Raw genomic sequence first — 27,399 nt, forward strand, 5'->3', positions numbered from 1 at the left:
CCAGCACAAGGGTTTAACCCATCGTGCCATCAAGGGCATGACTTGCCTAAGGCCACCCAATGAGTCTCCATAGCTGAGCAGGGACTCAAATTCCGCATTACAATCCTACACTGAAACCATTGTGCTAAATTGATTTTCATCAGTGATACACAAACTTTGGTAATTACTGAAAAATAAACACACATCTTCTGAAAGCACCCAGATTTACTCCATTTCTCAACCTTTATTAATGTTTCCATTAGGATTTACTGTTGCACATTTTGCAATATTGCATGTTGAGAGTATGATTGAAACCCAACTAATTTTTGAAGTTACCACTTTTTTTCCTAAGAGAAAAAGTATTCACCTTCATAATATCCCTTACTATTCTGTCAACATTTCAGCACCCTCTCCACCAGTAGCATCTTGAGATATCTGGAGATCTTCCAACATTTCAGCAAGACTGATCCGAGGAATGCCCTCATCGTCTGTGTCGCTTTCCACTGGAATACCTGAATCTGCAACACGAAAAAGCAAGATAATATCTCAAAAAACAAAGATTACTTAATCCAGAGAGAATCAAATGTGGAACTGGGGTGGTTATAGTAAAATGTGATGTCTTTACTTTAAAATTTCACGCCCCTCCTGCCCTAATAGCATTATATTCCCAACCACCCCATTCTTCTTAGCATAATAACTGAACTGCCTAAGTTCACAGTTAATAGGTAATTTTCTTTGTAGCTCACACCAAAGCCATGTATCGCCTTAGTGCATGGCCAGGATTAACTGAGGTCAAAAGATTTTCCAATCTAATTAGCCACTAATTAGGAATTTTTTCACTTTAAAGTGGAGACGGCATGTACATTTCACTTCTCATTTCATACCACAGCTCTGATCCAGAATAGTTTTAAGCTACTAGGTGTTCCCCCGCTCTCCTTTCGTAATACAAATAACGTTTGGAGAAGTGGGGTTAATTAAGATTAGACAAAATGCTTTTCCCTCCAACACTTCTTAGCACTTTTAAGGCAACTAACGGGGCAGCTCTTCTTACAGCACCTATAGTACTCAGACTCAACATTCCTTCCAATTTTAAGACCTAGATTGAAGGAAACCCATAGCAGGCCACTCAGGCCAAAGGAAGCAAGCCATATGGTATACTAAGTCTTGTGACTATCTACTGTTTGGGTTCAATGGCATCAGTATGAATTTCTTGATAATAAGAGCTATATGAACGTGGAACATGCTGCTTTGGAGTTGGTGGACTCTTTCTCTGAAGATTTTTAAATGGAGGTTGGATGATTTGTGTATGCCTGAATGGCAAGGATTTGGACTGAATAGCTCAACTCCATTATTCTACAATTCTAGTCACAATGGCTTTGTATTACCTTCAACGCAAGAGGTAATATGTTTCCCTGTACAGCAGTGCTTCTCAACCTTGGGTCCCCAGATGTTTTTGGCCTACACTTCTCTCCCGAGGAAAAGAAAATGTCTCCCTCTATGTTTGTAGGCCAAAAACATCTGGGGACCCCAGGTTGAGAACCACTGCTGTACAGCCTGCTGTGGAACACAAGCTGGAGTGTACTACATGCACATGTCCTACTTCTAGGATTCAACAGCATCTGGTTACTATTTTGTGCAAATACAATGCTAGACTACAGAGGAATTTTACGTGATCCACTAAAATTCTTTTATCTCAGATTTATTTTTACTACTTCTCTTTCCAGGGTGTATTAACAACATGGGAGAGGCTCAAGCAGACAACTTTCCCACTCAGATTTTCATCCCACTCCAAAAATCAAATGACCTCAACATTTCACATGTTGTGGGCAGTATACATGTTCACACTGATGATACTTTTTGTTTCACATCTAGAAAGTCCCCCCAAGTATGCAAAAACTATCTATTTGCTGCACTGATAACATAAAGTTAACTTTTAAAACATGTGCTTGTAATCAATAAAAAGGGCATCACCCTCTATATTTTCTGGAGTTAAGGGCACAAGACCCCCACAAAAGTGAAAAACACACATTTGTTGAGAGAACACATCTGTAGTAATCAATAGGTCTTCCAGCCTTACTCTATGGTTAACATTCACCAGCAGTTGACGATAGAGTTGTGCTGGAAAACCTAAAGAACTTAGGTCAACATGCCACCCATCTTCTTGGTGCAAATGGTATATTGATGCAACTACTTCCATAGTGGCAACTGGCTTACAATTATCATTCTTAGCAGTCAATTATCCCAATGTAATTAAAGAAATCGGGACAAAACAAAGGAAAGGAAGTCGGTGTTTGACAAGTACACTGGAGTAATCAAGGTGAAATGAAAATTAAATGGCCAACTGTACAAAACACTGTAGAGTTGTAAATACTTAACATTTCTGGATATTACTGTATTTATTAGAATCTAGCGCCTACCGTCCTGCTGCCAGGCTCGCGCTTCCCCCCCTCCCTGCCCCGGCCCCGCTCCCCGGCTCCCCTCCCCTCCCTCCTCTCGCCTCTCCCCCGCCCCGCCAATCAGGATGTACATTAGATTCACGTAATAGGATAATCGTAGCGCTGAACCAATACAATAGGGAAGTTGCTTCAGGAACACCTGGAGTTTCTATTTGAGAGATGTCACTTGTAATTTGTCATAGCCCAATGCTATGTAATCCTGGGATTTGTAGTTTGATCAGGCACCAGCCTACTTTGGCAGAGAAGACTCAAGGCCTTGGAAAACTACAGCCTCCATTATTCCATAGCATTGAACCAAGGCAGTTAAAGTGAATTCATTCTGCAGCATAGATGCACCCAGGGTTTCTTTTCCTCTGCTGAAAACTTCAATGTTCTAACACATTTTTTAAAAGTACAAATTCTAAGCAGGCAGCAATTGTAATGGGCATATTACAAAGAGAACACCTTTTGCTGTTGTGCATTACACTGGGTACTGAAAATTGAGGTGCACATTAGATTTGATGGTGCATTAGACTCACGTAAATATGGTATTATATAAAAAAGAAACAAACTACTTCGGGTAAGCAACTTACTTTTGTAGATATTGACATTTTTTCTAATTGTCTCATCTTCCTCCAGATCTTCTAGGAAATCCTGGTATTGTCTAGAAAAAGTACATTAAAAATGATAAGTAATTGCTGGACTATATTTATATAGTCCATCCATGGGAGAAAAGTAAATAAGTAAAGAAAAGTAAATAAATAAAAATAAATACATAATAATAATATGTAACAGAGTGCAGACTTTTATTTTATGCTGAATTGTTAGTCCTAGCTATTACACAAGCACCCAGCTCCACGATGAAGGCTCACAAGTTGTGAGAGAACACATCTATTGTGATTATTAGGGATTCAGATGCACTGAAGACAAGACAGATACAACACAAGAGCACTGATCAGCACTCGACAGATCACAGTGCACTTGAATTTAATCATCTAAATTTATTTCCCCCATTGCTGCTCTTACATATGCACAAAATGGACAGGTACTGGCATCTAGCTTTTTCTTCTTTTGCTGCAGGCCTAATTGTGTTGAGAGTTATTTAATGCATCTTATTATATTGTACATTACTTTAAAATGTAATAAAATGCAATATAGTTAAGAGTGTATCTGAAGTGATAAAAAATAGAAGCCGGGGAGGCAGGACACAATGTTTCGTCATACATGATCAGGCTGGTTTTAACATGTGGAATTATGAGGCAGAGCAAAAATATATATAAAGTGTCCAACCTTTCATCATCTGTATCCATGCCTTCTCGATCTCGTTCTAATTCTTTCAGCTTCCAGTTCCTGCGACGCTGACGTTTAGTGCGGTCATAGCTCTTTTTAATCAAAATCTGGGGATAACAGAGGTGGAAAATGGAGATAGTACATCAGAAACAAAAGTCTGCCCTCCAAAGGATACCATGATTATTTGCAGAAGCCAGTATTGCAATTAACATTTATGGATGGCATCAAGAAAGCAATTGCAAATCTGTACATTATTCAAAGTAAACATAAGAGCAGAATAAAACTTTAACTGATCTTTAATTTAGATCAGTGGTTCTCAACCTGTGGGTCCCCAGGTGTTTTGGCCTACAACTCCCAGGAATCCCAGCAACTTTACCAGCTGGCCAAAACATTTGGGGATCCATAGATTGAGAACCACTGATTTAGACTGAAGGAAGCTTGACTTAAATTGAGTAATCAAGTTTTTTTTTAAAAAAAACTCACTTTTCAGTTAAAAGAATCTTCCAGAAAAACTTATATTAATAGTAAATGACTTACAAAGATTTAATATTTATATACTACCTTCTTAAAGTATTTGCTGTGTATAAACTTGTATAGGTTCGATAATACATAGAGTTACTACCACCAAATATTAATGGCTGAGAGAGGGGAGACTGAGATAGTATATTCTCCAAGATTCATGACACTGAGCCATGTTAGTTAAAGTGGGGTCAAATGCATTAATTCTATAGCGCATGACTATAGGGCATGTTCCGAAGGCACAAAGTGCAATGACCTTGCTAAGGCTAAGCAGCTTTGTGCAGGGGAAACAACTGGATAGGAGAACATCTGTGATTTTATAAAATACAATATTGAGATTGATCGAAGGTGAGATGTAAGCGTAAGCAAAAGACAGGCCTAGGGAAACTATCAACTTAGAGAGTGAGGTGAGAAAATACTTGTGTTTTTATGAGAAGCAATGCTCATATGATACATATGCTTGCAATGAGATTTAAAGTAATTTGAGAAAAGCCAAAAGGCCACTTAAGGAGAACATCTTAGAAACTTACCACATCAGGAATGTTATGTGGATTCATCTTATTTGCAAATTCATCATTCAGATTGCAATTGACCAAGTCAAATCTAAGGCAAGCACAGAGAAAATGCAGTCGTTATTATGCAATGTTAGATAGGTTTAATATTCAAAAGATTAGAAAAATGGTTATGGTGTTGGAAATAGCCTTGAGTTGACAGTGGACTATTCTACTTCTCTGACAACTCAAAAGACAGCCACTTGCTAAAAGTAAAGAGATACTCACTATTAGAATGTAGAAGAAATTAAAAATAACATCTCTATTGCAAATGCAGTATGATCCCTGTATCTGTGGGGGAAACGCAAATCCATGCATGATAGCAAACCCTATTGAAATGAAGGACTTCTGGATACTTGTCCCATGAATCAGACGAGGGGTCCTCAAACTTTTTAAGTAGAGGTAAAGATCAATCTCAAGGATTCTGCCTCTGCTAAACCGAACACCAACTGAAAGAACAATAATACAAACCCCATCACTAGATCTCCAGGATTCAGAAGGTGTCCTAAGTGAGTGCGACAGAAATACTGATGGTCTGTATTCAGCTCTGATGTCTTCTGAACCCAAGCTTCAGCAAGCGTATGCTTAAAAGACACAAAAGAATACAAATTGAAAATAGAAGACAGTTAAAATTAATACTATCCTCTATCTTTAAAAAAAAAAGTATTTTGCACTGAAACTGCTTAATTTTTGTTATTTTTTTATTTGCCCTATTTATACCCTACCTTTCTCTACGCTGAAGGGGACTCAACACAGCTTACATTTAGGCAATTATTCAATGCTTTAAAATACATATAATTCCAATAGCATTAAGATTAAAATTAAATTAAAATTAATACATATTAAGCATTGAAAAACATTACATTCAATATTAAAATCAGGCCCTCCATAACTGTAGTCCAAGCCGTTATGTTTAGGAACAATGTGGGTGCTGTGGTCTAATTGGGTGAAATTGTGCAGTTTTTTCTAATAAGAAAAACGTCATGGGCATGATATTGTGCATGTGACATAGTACTGTGTCTTGAAGTGAATAAGAGTTGATTTAGTGATGAACAAAATCATGCTGCCATTAGATAGATTAATAATTGAGAAATAATTTTTTTAGCACATCATGGAGACAATTTTAAAGCAGAATTTGTGTCTTCAACACAGTCTTGGCTAAAATCTTTCAGTAACATGTTCTTAGCTTTGCTTACTATATGTTTTCACTGATAGAAACTACTCTATTAATGAGAAAAAATGGAAATATTGTTTCTTTTCTGAAGCAACATTTCAATTACAATTTAAACAATTAAAACACAAAGACACATAAAGCATAAATTAAGCAGAGATAAATCCACCAGAGTAATGCAACATATGTGAGCAGGTAAACCAGGCATGGGCAAACTAACAGCTGGTAGAAATTTGAGGGACAAGGCCCAGGATAGAGGGATTTACTATGGAAGCTTTATTTTTTCTGCAGGAAATGCTGTAACAATTTTAACACCGAAGAGGCCCAACGAACAGAAGAACAATTCTTACTTTGGTGGATCTCATGCCTGCGCCAGCACTTTGTTTTCTGTCATGGACCCTGCTGATATCCATGACAATAAATTCCTCCAATTGCTTTGGATGGAACAAGCTGTTAAAAGGATAACGCCAATAAGTGTTCCCATCAATTTCTGCAACTGTAAGAACAAGAGAAAACATATGGAACCAATGTGGTTGCTACCCAAAGAACTTTGTGGCATTGCTTTTAATAAAGTGAAAATTACACAGACCCAGTTTGTTCTTCAAAGTCCCTCACCCAATCACAGAAGTATCATTTTCACATCAAGGATAAGGGAACTGCTAATGTCATCTGACTAGCATAGTTTAATTAATTAATAGATTTATATCCTGCCCTATATCAAAAGCTCTCAGGGCAGAATACAATAAACCAATTCTAACAATTTTGAACACTTTAAAATATGAAAACAAAAATATCTTAAATAGCCTAAAATATATACCAAACAATACAACCATCAGGTTGCTGTGAGTTTTCTGGGCTGTATGACCATGTTCCAGAAGCATTTTCTCCTGACGTTTATCTCACATCTACTGCAGGCATCTTCAGAGGTTTTGTGAGGAAACCATGAAAATGAACAAAATTTGGCTACCAGTATTTAAAAACTCTAAAATCAGGACGGTAAATAAAGAGCAACACTCAAAAAACAGGGGAATTCTAGACAAGAACCAATCAGGTCAAGCTAACACCTTCTAACAAAGGAGTTCCCAGGCAGTAACCAGCCAGGATTGAATTTGCAAGGCCTTTACATGCTAATCAATGTGGCCAATTGCCACATTCACACTTGCCTCAAACAGACAAGAGTTCTTTCTCCTACCCTGGACATTCCACCTATATATAAACCTTACTTGCCTAGTTTCCATCAGACCTCACAAAACCTCTGAGGATGCCATAGATATGTGCGAAACATCAGGAGAGAATGCTTCTGGAACATTGCCATATAGCCCGGAAAACTCACAGCAACCCAGTGATTCTGGCCATGAAAGCCTTCGACAACAGAATGCAACCATCAACATTAAGTTAAAACCACGTACTTACACAAAATGAATAAAATACTTGGACAACAGCCCTACTAATTTTTTAAAAAAGTTTTAGTTTCAAAGTCCCAATGACAGTGAACTTATGGAATCAATGGAATTTATGTTTAGTATTTTATTTGCCATTCAGTAACTGATACAATGGTTCTACTCCAGTTAGGACTGGGAAATGCATTTAGTCTAAAATAGCTTAAATTTGGGCATATTTACATTAATCCTGAAACACTTGAATTAATCTTCTTGTATATCTTTATATATATATATACACACACATATAGTGACAAGGGGAAAACAAATCAACAACTTACTTTGCAATGTATTAGGATCAATTATATGAACACCACTCGTAACGCGGATGCAAACACAAATCTGGCTCATATTCCCAAGGCTCTGAGCCAGTTTTGGAGACAAGCATACAACATTGTCCTGCACAATGAGAAAAAATACCAGAAAAACAATAAAAAACTTCTCTTATACCTGTCATAGATCTTTTGTTAACAGAATTACTGAAATTTCAAAACTCCTTTTGAGGATCAGGAAACTTTTAAAGAATTATCAATACAGTCTTTGGGAACTTTACAAAGTGCTTAAATCTCCTGAAAGAGTTAAAAGATTCAAAAACACATGCAAAAGAATTCTTTATATTCAGTGTAGCTCTGAATGAATAGAGAAAAACTTCCAAATGCCTTCTTTGGTTATCAAAAGGTCAAAATACAGCATCACATCTCAAAAATTGTGAAAATAAATTGTTGGATATTAGAAACAGGAATTCCAAAAGATGTTTCCATTCCTTCTACTATTGCATTCATGGAGTGTCTCTAGGTCAGTGGTCCGAGGCCTCACTGTTACTAGACCATTGCAACAAAAGTGACTGGTCTTGCAAAATCCTCTTATAGTGCCAAGGCTTATTAAATACGGTTTTCTGTGGGCGAGCAGATGGCGACTACTGGATGGCATATGCTCTCTATCAGAAACTAGATCTGATATGGCCTATCCGATGTAATTTTCTGAATGAGGACCCCAAATAACCAAACCAAATGTAAAACAGATCAAAAACTGATTGGTAATCCTTTTGGTACAAATGTTGCAGAGTGGTCCCTGGTCAAAAAAAAGGTTGGGAATCTTTGATCTTAGGTATTCCAATGAAACTGGACACCCTCAATTAAGTAGCGAGTTTGGCACATGGTTGAATTAACAGGCACTTTGCCTCACAAAGGATGAACTTGCTTAGTAATTATTGAGAAAGGAAAATAGTGCAATAATTCTTGCATCTAACATCTAAACATCTGGAAGAACCTTGAAATATTCTGGAAAAGAAAAAGCTAGCTAGCTAAAACATCGGTCAAGAACACAATGTAAGTTTGTGTTGCAAGTCTGGCTAGTCATTATTTCTTCAGCTGAATTTGTTTTGCTTTTCATACAGCAGATAATCTTGATTCATTTCCCCCCTCAAATCTTAACTTGCAAAGTCAAAATACCTTGCATATTGGAACAATCTCCACAGAGAAGGTGCTTTTGTAATTGTATGTATTGCTATGAATGTCATGAGAGATCAAACGCTGGGATGCTTTAGACCTGAAAGAAGGAAAGAGGTGGAGGAAAGAATCAACTGGCGCCTTTAAAATAAATTAATCTATCTTATCTTCAGATGCCATGGATTTTAGTCCGTATCTTCAGAATCACTGATGACTGACCATCAATATATGAGAAGTGGACTGAGCTCTGTGAAAGCTCACAATAAACTACCATATATACTCAATTTTCAAAATAAAAATAGATATCAATAAAATTGCATTAATTGTGGCATCAGTAGGTGAAATGTTTTTGAATACTTACATAAAACTGTAACTTAAGATAACTGTCCAACTCTGATTAAACCATTACTCTATGTAAATGTGTTTATGCATCTTTCCAATAATAATGAAGAGAGTAAAATACTAAATGTAATACAAATAGAATAAAATAATAAATGTAATAACAGTAATAATAGAGTAACATAACAAATGTAATAATAAAATAGAGTAACATAATAAATGTAATAATAATAGAGAAAAATAAAAATAGATACCAATAAAATTCTTCTCAAAAGAAGGTGTTGGGGACCCTGGAGATTTCAAAACTTGATAAACATATATGGCCCATTGCTCACACTTTCATCACTCTTGCTACAGAACTATAGACTCCACAAGGTTACATATGATATTCATGTGATCACATGCAGGCATTAATATGGAAGGCCTTTAATACAGAACAAGGATGAATGAGGACTGGAAGTCTGAAGTCTAAGAAGTCCTCTCCCTCCCAATAGGACTGAAGTGGCTTAAATAGCTGTGTAACTAATGAGGTCTTACCTGCAAGGTACCGTGGACTGCAGAAAGTCCACCATCTTTTGAGCATGTTGCTTTGAAGAATAGTAGAAATCCAGACCATCTGAAAGCACAGAATTGAAATCATGAAAATTCATGATATGGTTCCATCATAAGATCTCACAATCTTCGTGGGCTTCTATGGAAACCTAAACATCATTCTTTAACATATTTTCATCACATTCTTCTTCTTTTTGCATCCATGGTATGTTTGTTTCTATTATGAGATACATATCATAAATGAATGAAGGTTCATGATGACCATAACTGGGCATGTATCAATCTTTTTCTTTTAAAGAAAGATGCGATATAAGTCCATCCAACCAATCAAGTGACATCATATCCAATTACAAGTAACAGTACATAATATAATTCCAAGGATTCCAACTGCAGCATCACAGCATCACACTAGCATTACATTCTGTTGCACTAGAAGTGCCACACTCTTTGCACATGCCTAGGAAGGAAGGAGTGGTAGCAGGGGAAGAAATTTGCAAGCTTCCTTGTTTTTGTTTCTCAAATATCTATCTTCTAATAGGTCCATGAGAAGGCTGGCTTTGTCAGTTCTTGCTATCTGATAGAGCCTATGACCCAAACCAGGCTTACTAGACTGTTCTGGTCTTGTGGAACCTCTGGAAGCCAGGCATTCATACACAACAAAGAGCATCTAATATTATTTGCAAAACCTTGCATTTTTTATGCTAGCAACTAATGAGCATGTTAATATTTCCTGTTGTAAGAACTGGTGCCAAATTAGATAACACCTTTTATTTTCTGTAAGGATTATAGAGAAAAGAAAACCTCGCTCACCGTGAATCTCTTTGATACGAAGAGTGTTCTGGTGAAGTCTATGCTTCAAAATCAATTGTTCCAAGTAATAGAATGTCTTTTTATGTAGAGTCTAAAAGATAAGAATTAGAACTAAATTTATAGGTGAACTAAGGACCCCCCCCCCCCGCCCCCGCCAAGAATGTCACTGCACTGATTTCATGAAGACCTATTCCTTAGCACTTAAACTTAACTGAATGGAATGCACAGGAAAGAAACGAGACATTTTGTAGTCTCCATATATATTGCAAAGGTTATTTAACATTTGTTAATGTTGCTGTTGTGTGCCTTCAAGTAATTTCCAACTAAAGGTGAACATGTTGGAAGTTTTTTTCCAGAGGGGTTTTGCCTTTGCTCTCCTCTGAAACTGAGACTGTGTGACTTGCCCAAGGTCACCCAGCGAGTTGCTGAGCAGGGAATCAAACACTGGTGTCCAATGCTCACATCATTACTCCATGCTGGCTTTCTTAACTTAACCATATAGAGTTTGAAAATAAATCCGTAAAATGAGGACTGGGTACATTTATTTTCAGGCCAGTTTCTGGGTCTGAAAATAGCTCCAAAAGCAAGAAACCCATTTGCAAATCCAGTGGCTTTGAATCTCCCCATTTTTAGCCCAAAACCAACTGGAAATGATGTCTGATGGGGCACACTGACAAACTACTGTAGCCACAGTGGATTGATTCACATCCCCAGTTGCTCACTACTGGCCTAATGTGACTGTATTTTTTAATAATAAGCTTTAATATAGTAAATGGGTGTGCATGTTGGCTGTTCTTCTTCATCAAGATGCATCTCACTCTCATTTACCTTTTGTCTAACTTGAACCACTGCTTTCCAAAAGTCCTTAGCTTCAACTCGATGGCAGTCATCACACATCTGAGAATGAACAATATACTCTACTAGAAAGACTTGCTGAAGAATTGCACCATTCATTACCTAGGGAAGAAATGTGAATGTAAGACCTTGTTTTGTTGAACGCTGTATTTAAGTGGCTTGAATGTAAGTCTCACTAATTTTAATGGCCCTTGCTCTTAAGACATTGTGCACAGGATTCAAATTTTGAGAACCCAAATAGTTGTAAAGAAAAGAAACTTTGAGTTCCTTCTTCCTTAGATTATTGTTGCTTCGGTGTGACTAAAAGTAGTTTCTAACTTATGACGACCCTAAGGCAAATCTATCACAGTGTTTTCTTGTTCAGAGGGAATTTTTTTTTGCCTTTTTCTGAGATTGAGAGTGGGGACTTGCCCAAGGTCACCCAATGGTTTTCCACAGACAAATGGGGATTTGAACCCTGGTCTCCAAAATTGTAGTCCAACACACTCAAACCACTATACCATACACCACTACAGTCCCTCTTAAAATATAGCCTTTTATTTCTATGACTATAATATTGGTAAAAGTCATTCAACTTTACTTACCTCCTTTTGTACCGTCAATTTTACTTTAAGTCTTTTGGAGTGTGGTTCAGTCCACACAAACCCTGCATCGATCAATCGCACCTGTCAGAATAGACCATGCACAATTAAAGTGCATATTGTCAAGTAATTAAGGCGAGCAACACAGCAGGTGGAATCTGAGTTTGATAACTCCTGCATTTAGTATCACTACAAAATGCAGAAATAAATACAAGGATACATTGTACTCAATAAACATTTTAAGGATTACAGGAAACATGCAACAGCCAATTTAATTAGCAGAGGAAAATTAAACAGAACAACTCCTTTAGATGAAATATGGATTATTTCTGGGGACTGAAAATTATTTTTCAATAAGCAGCAACATCCTATCCACTGAACAAAACACTGTTTAAAAAGTCATTCATATAGAACAATCTCATGCAACACTAGGGACGACTGTTTGCAATATCCTTCACCTGTTCAAAAGCATCAATATATTTCAAACTAATGAATTTCTTATGGATCTCCACATAAACAGTATTTCAAACACAGCTATTTGAACAGCTGCTTCCTGCTCAATGGCACATACTTTATCATAATATGTCTGCCATAATATGTCTAAGTAAAAACACCATGATTTTACTTAGAGATCTAGGGATCCATCCTGCTTTCTCAGCGATATTAAGTATTTGACTATAACATATTTTGGAAAACCTTTGTTATATTTTATGACTGGCAGCCTGTCAGTTTAATGCAGTGTGATCATGTACCCTTAACCTTTTTGATTCTTTAAAGTTTCACATTTCACACTACAGATCTGAGTTATATAGTGAAGTCAGCCTGTAGGAAATGAGAACATGATATTGGTATTATTAACCCTTGAGTTATAAGAGAATACTTGCAATACAGGCAGACCACAAGTTACGAACAAGACAGGTTCTGTAGGTTTGTTCTTAAGTTGAATTTGTGTGGAAGTCAGAGCAGGTACATTTTTTTAAGAATAGCTCCAGCCATATATGGTTCATTTTGCTGTCTGTTCCCCTGTTCAGAAGATTTAACCTAACTTTCTGTCCCTGTGATCACTGGATTTTGAAAATGTTTGTTTGTTGTGGAAATGAAGGTTGGCAAGAAAGCTTCAGTTGAGACATCTTTTCCCCATGATAACTCTTTCAAGAGTGAATTTCCTTTCTTAAGTGTAAATTTCTCTCACTTTCTGTTGTCTCATCCCCGCTCTTAACTATGTGTCATATGTAAGTTGGATATTTGTAAATTGGGGGTTGCCTGTACAAGGGATTGCATGTGAAACAAAAATCAAGGACAGAAAAATTCAAATAGATCACGACCTAGCTTTTGTGAAGTGAAAAATAAACATAAAACGAAGGCGTCAGCCTCAAACAGAAGCGATCATGCCACTGCTGGTAAAGAATAGGATCATGTAGCAATCAGGCCTCAACCATCACATGTAACATCTGTTCTGTATTTTCAAGGTATTTCTCTAAGGCAGAACGTGCATGCAGGTAAGAGAGATTTCATTATAAGAAGAGGAAAGCCAAAAATCCCCAAAGTATTAACTGAAATATGTGAAATCATTATTATGAATGAAGAAAACCATATTTGTAATATATTGCAGATTTCATGGGCAGTATGAAGTTTATATGACTATATCACTACTACAGAACAATGAAGAGGAATGAGACTAACCTTGCTAAGTGAAGCTTTAATCTTTTTAAGGCACAAGGTCAGAAGTTCTCTTGATTCCAAGGCACACTGCACCCATGTTCCTGGGGGCTGAAGATACCTGGAAGTCAAAAAGGAGCCATTTTTAAAAACTGGAACTATTTTGCAGTGATTTATGGTGAGTTGTCTTTTAAAATGCAGTTATAAATGCAGATGCATTAAATATGTCACACTTCTAGATCTGGATGCAATTGGCCACATTTTTGTCCCATCAAAATCAAGTTACTCGTTACTCAGATTTAAATGCAACTCTTCCAGCATTAAATTGCAACTTTTTGGGCTTTAGTTATGTTGGTTATGGCTAACAGACATTTGCAGTTCAATATTTGGATGGTCACAACTGAGACTTGCAGCATAATCCTAGTTATATCTTCTCAAAAGTTAATTCTATTGAATTGAAAGGGATGAGTTCTAGGAAATTAGGTACAGGTTTGTATTTATTTTGGATCTTTGTAACTGTAGTTTGGACTGATACTAGAATTTTTACCATCCATCAGGTGAGAAATTGTTAAGACATTTATGGAGCTGCCAGTTAATTATCTACATTGACAACTGTTGTAAGCTGTGAACCATTTTAAAATTTGAAATCACAGTAAAAATCTCAATGGAGTTTTTGACCTGGGCACATTTATTGCCCCTTTACTATTGGAACAAAATCAGTTGCAACATCCACCTACTGTACATAAAGTCAACATCTATTTAGAGATTACAGGTAATTTTGTAACGATTAATTTATTTTAGTATCCAAACGCAGCAGTACTTTGAATAAAACTTAAAACATACTATAAATATTTATGAGGACTTAAAACTCTGTATATAGGCACCAGTTAGCTTAGTAAGGAAAACTTTATGCACTAATTATACTGCACATCTCTGGGGATCATGATTGGGGCTTAGCAGAAGTTGAATTAATTGAAATTGGGACTTGTACAGAAACGATCGGTTAACATCGCCAAGTATACTAAATCAGTGAAGTCACACTACATAAAACAACAATAAAGCTTTTTATATACAGCAAGATTCACAAGTGTTTGTTCCTTACTGGCCAATGAGTAAATCTCACATGGAAGAGGCCTACTATTTCTTCCACCTGCATGCTGTTGTTGCTATTGCTGTTATGTGCCTCCAAATCCTTTCTAACCCTAAAGTGAGACTATCATCATGGTGTTTTTGCTTTGCTTTGTTTGTTTGTGGTTTTTCTGTTGCAAGACTAGGCCAGATGAAGCTGAGAGAGTGCAACTTGCTCAAAGTCACCCAATAAGTTTCCATTTCCAACTGAGGATTTGAACCCTGGGTCTCCAAATCCAACACTCAAACTACTCATTCTGCCAGCAATAAACTCTTTAAAGAAAATAACTGTAACGTGAGCTATTTACTCCTCTTTCACTGTGGTTTGTGAAGAAGCCACCCCAATATGTAGATAGTCTGGGCAGCTGCATTTTCTGCCAAAGAGTCTGACCTCTTCAACAAACAATAAAAAAAAATCTTTGAATAAAACTTGCATTTGTAAGGAAGGATACCACAGAAATCTTTTTTTAAAAGAATGCAAACAAAAAAACAACAACTAAACTCAGTACTATTATGCTATGTTTTAAGATCTTGAATATGGGTTATACCTTTCACACTGTTTGCAGAAATGAACAGTAATTTGTTTCGGGATTCCTTCAGTGATGTCCACCTTTGTGCGTAGACACGATACACACATGTTGGCTGGGTTTGGTGGGATTGGGATTCCACACTCGCAGCACAGGCTAGAATAATATATATATATATTTTAAAAATTACAATCCATAATGTAATTACATGGTTTCAATAGAAAGTAGGAAAGGATGGCTATTTTCACCCACTGAACACAAAGTTAGGCCAAGCTACTTGTACAATGGATTTCAGTGTAAATAGGGTGAGATTTCTTGGTGCTTTGTTGGTGTTGAACAAAATCTCAGCCTATTCAATGGAATGATAAGTGTTTGAAGAGAAACAAGGGCCATCCAGTCCATACACAATGTTTGTTTACACACACAATGCTATCATTAATAGTTTTGACATTCTGGAGCTTAACTTGAAATTCCAATCTTTAGATCTCTGCCGAGTCAATTGAGGATATGTTTTCAGCAACTTAATGCTCCTCAGGGTGAATAATGACCACTACCTACCATGAACTTTCTCATTTCTAAGAAGACGAAGAATTTTGTACATTTGCATGCATAAATACAAAGTCTATTCTATCACTGAAAACTCAATTTCAATGCATTCTGGTTGGGGCTCATGGAAACTGTTACTTACATATTTCCCTGGCTGACAGTAGCAGGTTCTTTCATGTATTCCATTCTCGTTCCACATGCAACTTCCAAGCTAAAAAGGAGGAAAAAAATTCAATGCTGGAGGAAACCCTTTTGGCATGTAGATAATGCAGGAAGAAATAAAACCACAAGACAGCCAGGTATGAAAAAGAGAGCAAAGTTGTGCATTATTCAAAGATTGAAATGCTTCAGGGGCTGAGATCAACCATAAGGTATTTCGAGAGGTGCAGCGTGAAAACATGTCAAGTCAAGTCACCTTTATTTATATCCCGTCCCATCTCCCTTTGTGACTCGGAGCTTTGTTGTTTATTCGTTGAGTCGCTTCCGACTCTTCGTGACCTCACGGACCAGCCCACGCCAGAGCTCCCTGTCAGCCGTCACCACTCCCAGCTCCTTCAAGGTCAAGCCAGTCACTTCAGGGATACCACCCATCCACCTTGCCCTTGGTCGGCCCCTCTTCCTTTGTCGAATAAACAACAACAAAGATTAAGTACTTTGGCCACATAATGAGAAGACAGGAAAGCTTGGAGAAGAGAATGATGCTGGGGAAAATGGAAGGAAAAAGGAAGAGAGGCCGAGCAAGGGCAAGATGAATGGATGGATGGTATCCCTGAAGTGACTGGCTTGACCATGAAGGAGCTGGGGATGGCTGTTGTTGTTTATTCATTCAGTCGCTTCTGACTCTTCGTGACTTCATGGACCAGCCTACACCAGAGCTCCCTGTCGGCTGTAGCCACCCCCAGCTCCTTCATAGTCAAGCCAGTCACTTCAAGGATACCATCCATCTTGCCCTTGCTCGGCCCCTCTTCCTTTTCCTTCCATTTTCTCCAGCATAATTGTCTTCTCTAAGCTTTCCTGTCTCTTCATGATGTGGCCAAAGTACTTCATCTTTGCCTCTAGTATCCTTCCCTTCAATGAGCAGTCGGGCTTTATTTCCTGAAGTATGGACTGGTTGGATCTTCTTGTGGTCCAAGGCACTCTCAGAACTTTCCTCCAACACCACAGTTCAAAAGCATCTATCTTCCTTCGCTCAGCCTTCCTTATGGTCCAGCTCTCACATCCGTTGGTGACCATGGGGAATACCATTGCTTTAACTATGCGAATCTTTGTTGCCAGTGTGATGTCTCTACTCTTCACTATTTTATTGAGATTGGTCATTGTATATTGCTCTCCTCCCAAGAAGTAAGCGTCTCCTGATTTCCTTTGCTTTAACTATGTTGATCTTCGATGTCTCTACTCTTCACTATTTTATTGAGATTGGTCATTGCTCTCCTCCCAAGAAGTAAGCTCAGAGCGGCTTACAACAAAACACACAATAAAGACACAAATGCACTGTAAATTAAATAATTAATACAAACAAGGTATCATAACTAAACATGATAGCAATCAATAAAGAATGCTGCAGAAGTGGAGCAGCCTAACACTACGTTTACCTGCTAGAGAGTTCTGGGACTTGTAGTCTGCTGTAGCATCAGAGCTCTCTCACAAGAGGGTGCATCTGCACTGCAGTTAAAAGTGGTGTTAGGCTGCTCTAGTTCTGCAGCATGTTTTAATTTGTATTTGTATTTCTAGGTGCAAAGATTACTGCAGATGCAGACTGTGGCCAGGAAATCAGAAGACGCTTACTTCTTGGGAGGAGAGCAATGTCCAGTCTCGATAAAATAGTAAAGAGTAGAGACATCAGACTGGCAACAAAGATCCGCCTACTCAAAGCCATGGTATTCCCTGTAGTAACCTACGGATGTGAGAGTTGGACCTTAGGGAAGGCCGAGCAAAGGAAGATAGATGCTTTTGAACTGTGGTGTTGGAGGAAAGTGCTGAGAGTGCCTTGGACTGCGAGAAGATCCAACCAGTCCATCCTCCAGGAAATAAAGCCCGACTGCTCACTGGAGGGAAGGATACTAGAGACAAAGTTGAAGTACTTTGGCCACATCATGAGGAGACAGCAAAGCCTAGAGAAGACAATTATGCTGGGGAAAGTGGAAGGCAAAAGGAAGAGGGGCTGATCAAGGGCAAGATGGATGGATGGCATCCTTGAAGTGACTGGACTGACCTTGAAGGAGCTGGGGGTGGTGACGGCCGACAGGGAGCTCTGGCGTGGGCTGGTCCATGAGGTCACGAAGAGTCGGAGGCGACTGAACGAATGAACAACAACAATCATATTTAGTTACGATACATTGTTTGTATTAATTATTTACTTTATTATGCATTTGTATCTTTATTGTGTATTTTGTTTGCAGAGATATTGCAGTTTGACACCAGCTTTGGCCCAATGCTATGGAATACTAGAATTTGTAGTCCCACAAAGTCTAAATGCCTCACAAAACGACAACTCCCTGAATCCAATAGACCCGAGCCATTAAAGCGGTATCAAACTAGGTTATTGTGGGCTTTCTCGGGCTATATGGCCATGTTCTAGAGGCATTTCTCCTGACGTTTCGCCTGCATCTATGACAAGCATCCTCAGAGGTAGTGAGGTCTGTTGGAATTAGGACAATGGGTTTATATATCTGTGGAATGGCTGGGGTGGGGCAAGGAGCTCTTCCCTGCTGGAGCTAGGTGTGAATGTTTCAGCTGATCACCTTCATTAGCATTTGAAGGCTTGGCTGAGCCTGGGAAAATACCCTGTTGAGAGGTGTTAAGATGTGCCTGGTTGTTTCCTCTCTGCTGTTTTGCTGTTGTAATTTTAGAGTTTTTTAATACTGGTAGCCAGATTTTGTTCATTTTCATGGTTTCTTCCTTTCTGTTGAAATTGTCCACATGCTTGTGGATTTCAATGGCTTCTCTGTGTAGTCTGACATGGTGGTTGTTGGTGTGGTCTAGCATTTCTGTGTTCTCAAATAATATGCTGTGTCCAGGCTGGTTCATCAGGTGCTCTGCTATGGCTGACTTCTCTGGTTGAAGTAGTCTGCAGTGCCTTTCATGTTCCTTGATGCGTGTCTGGGCGCTGCGTTTGGTGGTCCCTATGTAGACTTGTCCACAGCTGCATGGTATACAGTAGACTCCTGCAGAGGTGAGAGGATCCCTCTTGTCCTTTGCTGAACGTAGCATTTGTTGGATTTTCTTGGTGGGTTTGTAGATTGTTTGTATGTTGTGTTTCCTCATCAGCTTCCCTATGCGGTCAGTGGTTCTCTTGATGTATGGCAGGAACACTTTTCTTCTGGGTGGATCTTCATCTTGACTCTCGTGGCTTGTTCTTGGTCTTGCAGCTCTTCTGATGTCTGAGGTGGAGTATCCATTGGCCTGGAGAGCCCACAAGCATGTGGGCAATTTCAACAGAAAGGAAGAGACCATGAAAATGAACAAAATCTGGCTGCCAGTATTAAAAAACTCTAAAATTACAACAGCAAAACAACAGAGAGGAAACAGCCAGGCACAGATTAACACCTCTCAACAGGGTATTTTCCCAGGCTCAGCCAGGCCTTCAAATGCTAATGAAGGTGATCAGCTGAAACATTCACACCTAGCTCCAGCAGGGAAGAGCTCCTTGCCCCACCCCAGGCATTCCACAGATATATAAACCCATTGTCCTATTTCCAACAGACCTCACTACCTCTGAGGATGCTTGCCATAGATGCAGGCGGAACGTCAGGAGAAATGCCTCTAGAACATGGCCATATAGCCCGAGAAAGCCCACAAGAACCTATGCAGCGTATTGTTGGAGCTGCCCCATTTTGCAAGGAAGGCTTGAAATCCCAAGTAAGTGTGAGATTCTTACGTAGCCGAAGCGGAGAAGCTGCTCTCTGCCTAGGAAGCTCACGCGGCTGCCACGCTTCCCCTTCTCTTCCGGTCTCCGCCGGTGAACGTCAGCCTCGCGAGATTTGCATGGACTTTAGTGGCTGCCTTGCGTGCTCTCGCGAGACGTTACATCCCTCCCGGAGGCAGCTCTCGCGAGACTCAAGCAGAACTTTTCAGATTCGCTTCGGAGTGGTGAGTTAGTTGGGTGCTGGAGTAAACCCTCAAAGCAGAAGTTTTCATTGGTTCTTGGACTGAAAGTGCTTAGAGAATTCAAGGAGGACCAAGAACATTGGACATACATGTGATTTTCTTTCTTTTTTGGGCCATTTTAAGGGTCTATAGGCTTTCAGGCTTCAGGGCATATATATAGGCCGCACATTCTCTGTTGTTATATATATCAGGTATGGGGCAAACTTGGGCCTTCCCTCCAGGTGTTTTGGACTTCAACTCCCACAATTCCTAACAGCCGGTAGGCTGTTAGGAATTGTGGGAGTTGAAGTCCAAAACACCTGGAGGGAAGGCCCAAGTTTGCCCCATGCCTGTCTTAATTGGTCTATCCATATAGATAAGGCAGAATATAAATAAGGGTAGAATATAAATACAGTCTTATATGGGATGCTTTGTGAATTGCAAGTACAGAAAAGATTGGTACTTTACATCAGATAGATTTATTTTCAGGCACATGAAAGTATATAGCATATACCTGTACGCAGATGATGTTCAACTCTGTCACTCCTTCTCACCTGCTACTAAGGAGGCTGTTCAAGTCCTGAACCGGTGCTTGGCCGCTGTAACAGACTGGATGAAGGTGAACAAATTGAAACTAAATCCAGACAAGACAGAGGTACTCCTGGTTAGCCGTAAGGCTGAACAGGGCATAGGGTTACAGCCTGTGCTTGACGGGGTTACACTCCCCCTGAAGGCGCAGCTTGGGAGTGATCCTGGACTCATCGCTGAGCCTGGAACCCCAGGTCTCGGCAGTGTCCAGGAAAGCTTTTGCACAATTAAAGCTTGTGCGCCAGCTATGCCCGTACCTTGGGAAGTCTGACTTGGCCACGGTAGTCCACGCTTTGGTTACATCCCGTATAGACTACTGCAACGCTCTCTACGTGGGGTTGCCTCTGAAGACTGCTCAGAAGCTTCAATTGGTCCAACGAGCGGCAGCCAGGATGCTAACAGGAGTGGCACTCAGGGAGCATACTACTCCTCTGTTGCGCCAGCTCCACTGGCTGCCAATTTGCTACCGGGCACAATTCAAAGTGCTGGCTTTAGCCTTTAAAGCCCTAAACGGTTCTGGCCCGACCTATCTGTCCGAATGCATCTCCTCCTATGAACCAGTTAGGATGTTAAGATCGTCTGGGGAGGCCCTGCTCTCGGTCCCGCCGATTTCACAAGCACGCCTGGCGGGGACGAGAGACAGGGCCTTCTCAGTAGTGGCCCCCCGGCTGTGGAACGCCCTTCCTACAGACATTAGATCGGCCGCCTCCTTATTGGAATTCAGGAAGAGAGTGAAGACCTGGCTCTTCGAACAGGCTTTCAACTAAGCGGTACAATTGATTGATTATTGGAATATGGATTAATGGACAACTAGATTGAATGCTGATTCTATTGATGAGACGTCCAACGTTCGGCAGCCAGATTACTAATGGGAGCGGAGTACAGGGAGCGCACAACTCCACTGGCTGCCAATTAGCTTCCGAGCACAATTCAAAGTGCTGGTCTTAACCTACAAAACCCTATACGGTTCCGGCCCAGTTTACCTGTCCGAACTTATTCTCCCCTATGAACCATCAAGACAGTTGAGATCTTCAGGTGGGGCCCTGCTCTCGATCCCGCCATTTTCGCAATCGCGTCTGGTGGGGACGAGAGACAGGGCCTTTTCTGTAGTGGCCCCTCAGCTATGGAACTCTCTCCCGATTGAGATCAGATCTGCCCCCTCCCTCCTGTCCTTCAGGAGGCTGGTGAAATCCTGGCTATGGAAGGAAGCATTCCCAGAGTAATGGTTGAGACCGGCTACAGAACAGAGTTCTCGATCACACACATGGACTGAATTGGACATGATTTTATCCTGGCGATTTGAATTATCAGTAAATCTAATCTATATGTATTTTTAACTTGTTATTATTGTATGATGTTTTTATATTGTATTGTTGACCTTTTTGTAGCTAAAAGTGAAACAGAAGTTGGGGGTTACGGAAAAGCTAGAATGGCCATTTATGAGATAGTTACATGCCACAGGATATGATGGGTGTATATGAGAGCAACAATTTAACATTGAAATGTTAGCTATGTTTTTGTTAAACATTTTTAGTCATTTTCTGCCTCCTGCTGGGGAAAAAAGGATATGTACAGCAATTAAATAAATATCCACTGACCAGAAACCATGTGCACCAAATTATCCAGCCACACAAAACTAACGAAGAGGGATGGAACAAGCCTCAAAAGTTCTGCAAGGATCGAGACCATACACCCATTTCATACAAAATACCTGCATTCTAGAAAGCTCTCAAACAATCACTTTTCCAAATAGTGAGTCAATTTTTATATACAAAAGACAACAAACATGTCCGGGTCATTAGCTCTCCAGCATAGTATTCTGCCATTTCAGATATGTTGTCTATAAGAGATATATTATACACACTAGCAAACATTTAGCTCAACAAAAATTGAGCCCATAGTATAACTTTTATAACACTGAAGGGACTTTCTTATACCCATATTATCCTGAACATAAGAAATGGATTATCGAGAATGTTCTACTGCACAAATAATAAAATAATAGTAACTTAATTCAGTGTCTCGTCATGGGTGGGCGGACTAGTGCAACAACAATAGAGGATAGAACTAGTGAATAAAGTGCATATATCATATAGCAACGATAGGATAAGAACGATTTATCATTAAATATTTGGATATAACAATAGTAAAATGCTTAATGACAAGATTTTTGGGTCCTAACTGGGGCCAGCTGTCCAGATAATTGCTTAGTCAAAAACAAGACTATTGGATTTTTAATTTATTTCTTTAATCTGTTTACTTCCTTGTTCTGTGGTGGTATCTGTCATTTACACTTGACTGAAGAAGAAATGTTATTCATTTCAAAAGTTCAGTTGCAATCCACTGCTATACGGAAATGGTGAGCCACTGTACTACATGTGAGACATCTAGAAACTCTGGAATTATGTGGAACTGGTATTATGTGATGCATGAATTATCAATTTCTAACCAATTATTGATGAAACTAACTGCATCTATAAATCTTTGTAGTATATTTGTCTATTTTTCAGGCAATTCATTTTATAAATCCAAATACAAACATTATTTCCCATGTGGAAAAACAACACCCAGTGGCAGCTGCCTACATTGGTAAGAAAGAGACATTGCCAAGATGTGTACATTTGTGCTCAAGTTATGAACAGTGTGTATGTACTCATGCAATTCTAGGGAACTTCATAATAAATGGACAATATTTATGTCTCCAGCTTTTTCCTAATGGTTATGAGTTGTTATTATGATGATGTTTATTAACATTCTGTTTTTTTCTCTCCACTGGGAGATTCAAAGCGGCTTTAAGAACTTGTATGTGACAGCATCAGCAAGTGAATTTGAATACAAGAATCTTTATGACATATTTATTACTAAATATTTTGAAGGTCTGTATTATTTCATTAATGTACAGTTCTTCATGAATTCCCATGGGACGCTTATTTTTTCCATTTTGCATTCCCTCAGTATATTTCCATGGCATGCTTGAAACATGGTCTTCTGGTTCATAATTAAAATAAAATTAAGGCAGTTGCTTTCTTTGCCTACAGTATTTTTTGTTTTTCTTTTCTCTTGTGAGGCATCATCTGTAGTGTAACTGTTCACCAGAAAGAAATCAGAAGCAGCAAATGTGTAAATGCAAATGTATACTGATTACATACAATTACTTTGTCTACACTTACTTTAGGTACTTCATATGCATGCACATAAAACATAAAACTTGTTTTCTATTAATCATCCTTTGAAAGAACATGTACCTTGTAAAAAGGTTTCCTATTGAGATCAAATGCAAATGTATAGTGACCATGCATATCATAAATCAGTAGTTGTCTATATTTTTATTTAAAAGTTGATATGATGAAATTTGCTCAAATTTAATCAAAAACAGAAAGGAAAACATTTTCTATGTTCAAATGACGAACTAAGCAACTGTGGTTAGTGCTCAATACATAACAATATCACCAATGGCCATTTATAACTTTCAGGAGCTATCTGGGATATTAAAAATGGTATTGGAGGCCACATGTGCCTCATGGCCTGAACTTCGTCCACCTCTTCTTTAACCTGCTGCCTTTCTTTTAGGCATAATCAGAATTATTTATTTATTTATTTCATTTATATACCACTTCTCACACCCTCAAAGCGGTTCACGGCAAAGCAATTGGCAAAATTCAATGACTCACATAAAAAATACATCACATAAGTAAAGTAGCATATAACAATAGATTAAAACCAATAAACCACAAAACATAGGACAGAGACAAAACATAAAACATAGAACATTGAACATTGCTGTTTCTAATAGAAGGAAAGATCTTATTGGCACTAATGGTAACTATACATCCTTTCCCCCAACTCTAATTGAGGCTACTGCAGGGGTAAATGGCTTTTTTCTTCCTTCCCCACTGCTGTGGTCCTCATCTGAATTTGTCTCAGAGTTCCTCTTTGCACACCAGCAATTTAGTTTCTGAAACCCAGAAACAGCATAGCCAAATTACATGACATCATGTTTCTTTTGTCCCCTGGAGTTCTAGAAGATGGTTCTTTCACGAAGCATTCTACAGAGGATTTCTACAGGTCAATTGGTAACCAAATAAGAGCATTTTACTGAGTTTTAAAATAAGGTGACATGGTTTATTCAAGTAGGACAGACAGGCAGGTAATCCAAGGGCATACAATTAACATAAGAATGTCTGAAGCAAACCCATCTTCCCGTATGGAATAATTCCCCATAACACTTGAATTTCCTTTAAAAAAAACAAAACTAATAAAATATTTTTACATTGGACTAAAAAATATTTTAAAAAGAAACCATAGTTGTCTGTGGAGCATTTCTCTAAAAGCACTCTTGCTTGCAAAATAATCAAAAGCTGTCTGGCAGAAGAAAAGGGAAAAAAATGAGAAAGCCAATTGAATATTGTATTAAAAATTAATGCAGCGTAAAATCATTGAATTTTACAGCTTTGGATTTTAAACAACAATTTGTAGCAGGAATATTCTCTTTATGCTTCAAATTGTCATTTATTATTACCTTGATTCAATTGCGATGTGACTTCTTGTTATGATTTTAATAGTGAATGCAAACTTGTGTGGCTGGTTTCGACTGTGGCAAGAATCTGTTACAAAATGGAATTTTAAGTTAGGTAAGACAGTATGATACCCATATCCACGAATTTTATATCCATGGTTTTCCTTATGCTCAAAAAACTGTCCCTCATCATAAAGTGTTTGTGGACCTTTAGGTCCTCCAGTGTGATTCTATGATATATTTTTGACCCAAGCTTAGTCACAATATAGGATTCACTATTATCTGCGGTTTCATATCCTTCAAATTGGGAGATAGTATCTTAAAACAAAAGTGCTTCTGTTTCTTCTGAATAACATGAAATTTTATCCAGACAGACTAAATGCCATGGTTCTCTCTGTTGTATTTAACCACTCCCCCAACACCCAGTCATCCCATTTCCAAAAGTTGTTTTCCTTTGAACTCATTTCCCCGGAAACTGTTGAAAGCTGCATTTGTTCCTGTTAAAAATTGTTTTTTTTAAAAAACAACAACAACAACTCTGTTTTCTGAATACATATTCACAAACATGTTTAATTTTAGTTTATTTGTGAGCATCTGCTGATGATACTAGTTGGGATGGTAGCTGTGTGTATTTGCTCCTCCCGGTTATATTTCTGAGTGGAATCAAATGTATCAGGAGGTTGTGACATTTGTTGCTATAATTGTTTTGTTTAAATATCTAATGATTGTGTCCTGAACTATTTTCTGGCAACTCCCAGCAACAATGGGTAAATTGAGAAACCTCTAGATCTCTATACCTTGCATTGAACAAGCAATTGGCCTCTTTGGCCTTTCCGGTTCAGTGATTCAGTGATCCACTTTCTTTTCAGTTGATGCAATATAGATCTAGACAGACCTAGTCTTTCAGCATCTACTCGCTGGTATAGTTAGGCATGCCTTGAAAGAGGTGTATCCAGGCTGATTAAAAAGACCAGAAAGTCCCAGATTTTGTCTTATTTCCAAGATCGAAACAGGGAGGAAAATAGGAAATAAAACTACCTTGTACTAAGTCAAGCAATTAGAGCAACCCATGGTGAAGTGGTTTGAGCACTGAACCATAACTCTGGAAGCCAGAGTCTTCGATCGCCTGTGGAAACCCATTAAGGGCCCTTCCACACAACCATATAACCCAGAATATCAAGGCAGAAAATCCCACAATATCTGCTTTGAACTGGGTTATCTTGAGTCCACACTGCCATATATTCTAATTCAAAGCATAATGTGGGATTGTATTCAGCTGTGTGGAAGGGGCCTGGGTGACCTTGGACAAGCCATTCTCTCCTGGCCTCAGAGGAAGGTAAAGACAAGCCCCTTAAGAACAAATTCTGCCAAAAATAAATAAATCCTGTGATAAATTCACTTTAAGGTCTTTATAAGCAGAAACAATTTCCAGGTCCGTCTCAAGGTTCGCCTCATCACTGCCATAAGAGCAATGCTTGGGTATACTGGGTTTGGGGAAAAAAACACTTTTGGACAGTTACTCACTGCAGGATTTTGCAGGCTAAAGGAAACCAGAGTAACTTCAAGAAAGGAGGAAATCTCCACTTAATCTGTCTTTGAGAGGGGCACTCAATTTTGAATACTTGAATAGAAGGGCCCTGAGACAAGGGGATTTCGAACAATTTTTTAAAAAAGCATACTTTAGGTTTGAAGTTCAAGTCAACATTTTTGGAATTTCCTAGAATCTTTGCTTATCCCAGAACATTTTGTGTTGGCTCCCAATATGATCAGATACTTTTTATACCAATTTCCTAGATTCCCAAGTAGAACACTGATATGAATTGTTTTATCTCATTTTATATTTGAATTAACTGTTTTAATTGTATTTTATATTTTTGGTATTGACTGTAAACTGCCCTGAGTCACCTGAGGGCTGAGAGGGGTGGTATATAAATGTAGTAAATAAATAAACAAACACTGGAATGAACAGGAACAAAGTCTGAAACTTTTCAATTTCCTTTCTGTGGTTTTCAAGCTTTATAGTAGTTTGAAAGATTCCCAGCAGAGGGCAGAAGCACCATGCCTAAAAGAAATACATTCCTACCTCAACTCATTTACAATTGTGACAGAACTGAAGCAACAGGGTTTTAAAGATCTGTTTTCTAATTTACTGCAGCACACATATGAGACGATATAAAAACACTATTCAGGATAATACTTTACCAATGTGTGTCATATACAGTTTGAGCATCTTTTATCTGGAATTCGAAAATACCCCAAAACCCCAAATTTTCCATGAGTGGCAGAAATACCATTGCTTTATGATGTTTCATTTGTGAACAAACTTTTGTTTCATCACAAAACTATTGAAAACATTGCCTATAATGTTACTTTTAGGCTG

At 38.6% G+C, this 27,399-nt stretch overlaps 1 protein-coding gene across 1 annotated transcript; it reads right to left on the reverse strand.

The window, feature by feature from the left end:
- Window positions 1-203: 203 nt before the first annotated feature.
- Window positions 204-19,803, reverse strand: NMD3 (NMD3 ribosome export adaptor). Its single transcript, XM_060767594.2, has 16 exons — window positions 19,707-19,803; window positions 15,972-16,040; window positions 15,305-15,439; window positions 13,653-13,749; window positions 11,973-12,053; window positions 11,362-11,490; window positions 10,534-10,624; window positions 9,709-9,787; window positions 8,836-8,932; window positions 7,666-7,783; window positions 6,296-6,441; window positions 5,246-5,358; window positions 4,754-4,826; window positions 3,705-3,811; window positions 3,008-3,078; window positions 204-497 (listed from the first exon to the last, which is right to left on the reverse strand). Exons 2-16 carry the CDS (start codon window positions 16,013-16,015, stop codon window positions 364-366), a joined length of 1,515 nt encoding a protein of 504 aa, XP_060623577.2. The 5' UTR covers window positions 16,016-16,040; window positions 19,707-19,803; the 3' UTR covers window positions 204-363.
- Between the last annotated feature and the right edge of the window lie 7,596 nt (window positions 19,804-27,399).

The sequence above is a fragment of the Anolis sagrei genome, chromosome 3 (assembly GCF_037176765.1).
Source record: "Anolis sagrei isolate rAnoSag1 chromosome 3, rAnoSag1.mat, whole genome shotgun sequence".
In the NCBI taxonomy this organism is placed as follows: Eukaryota; Metazoa; Chordata; class Lepidosauria; order Squamata; family Dactyloidae; genus Anolis; species Anolis sagrei.

Excerpts from the sequence above, each read along its gene's own strand:
- NMD3 (XM_060767594.2), bottom strand. The coding sequence starts at position 16,015 with ATGGAATACATGAAAGAACCTGCTACTGTCAGCCAGGGAAATAT. Across the intron at positions 11,491-11,972 it reads AATTGACGGTACAAAAGGAG|GTAATGAATGGTGCAATTCT; the intron begins GTAAGTAAAGTT and ends TTTCTTCCCTAG. Across the intron at positions 3,079-3,704 it reads ATGGATACAGATGATGAAAG|ACAATACCAGGATTTCCTAG; the intron begins GTTGGACACTTT and ends TACTTTTTCTAG.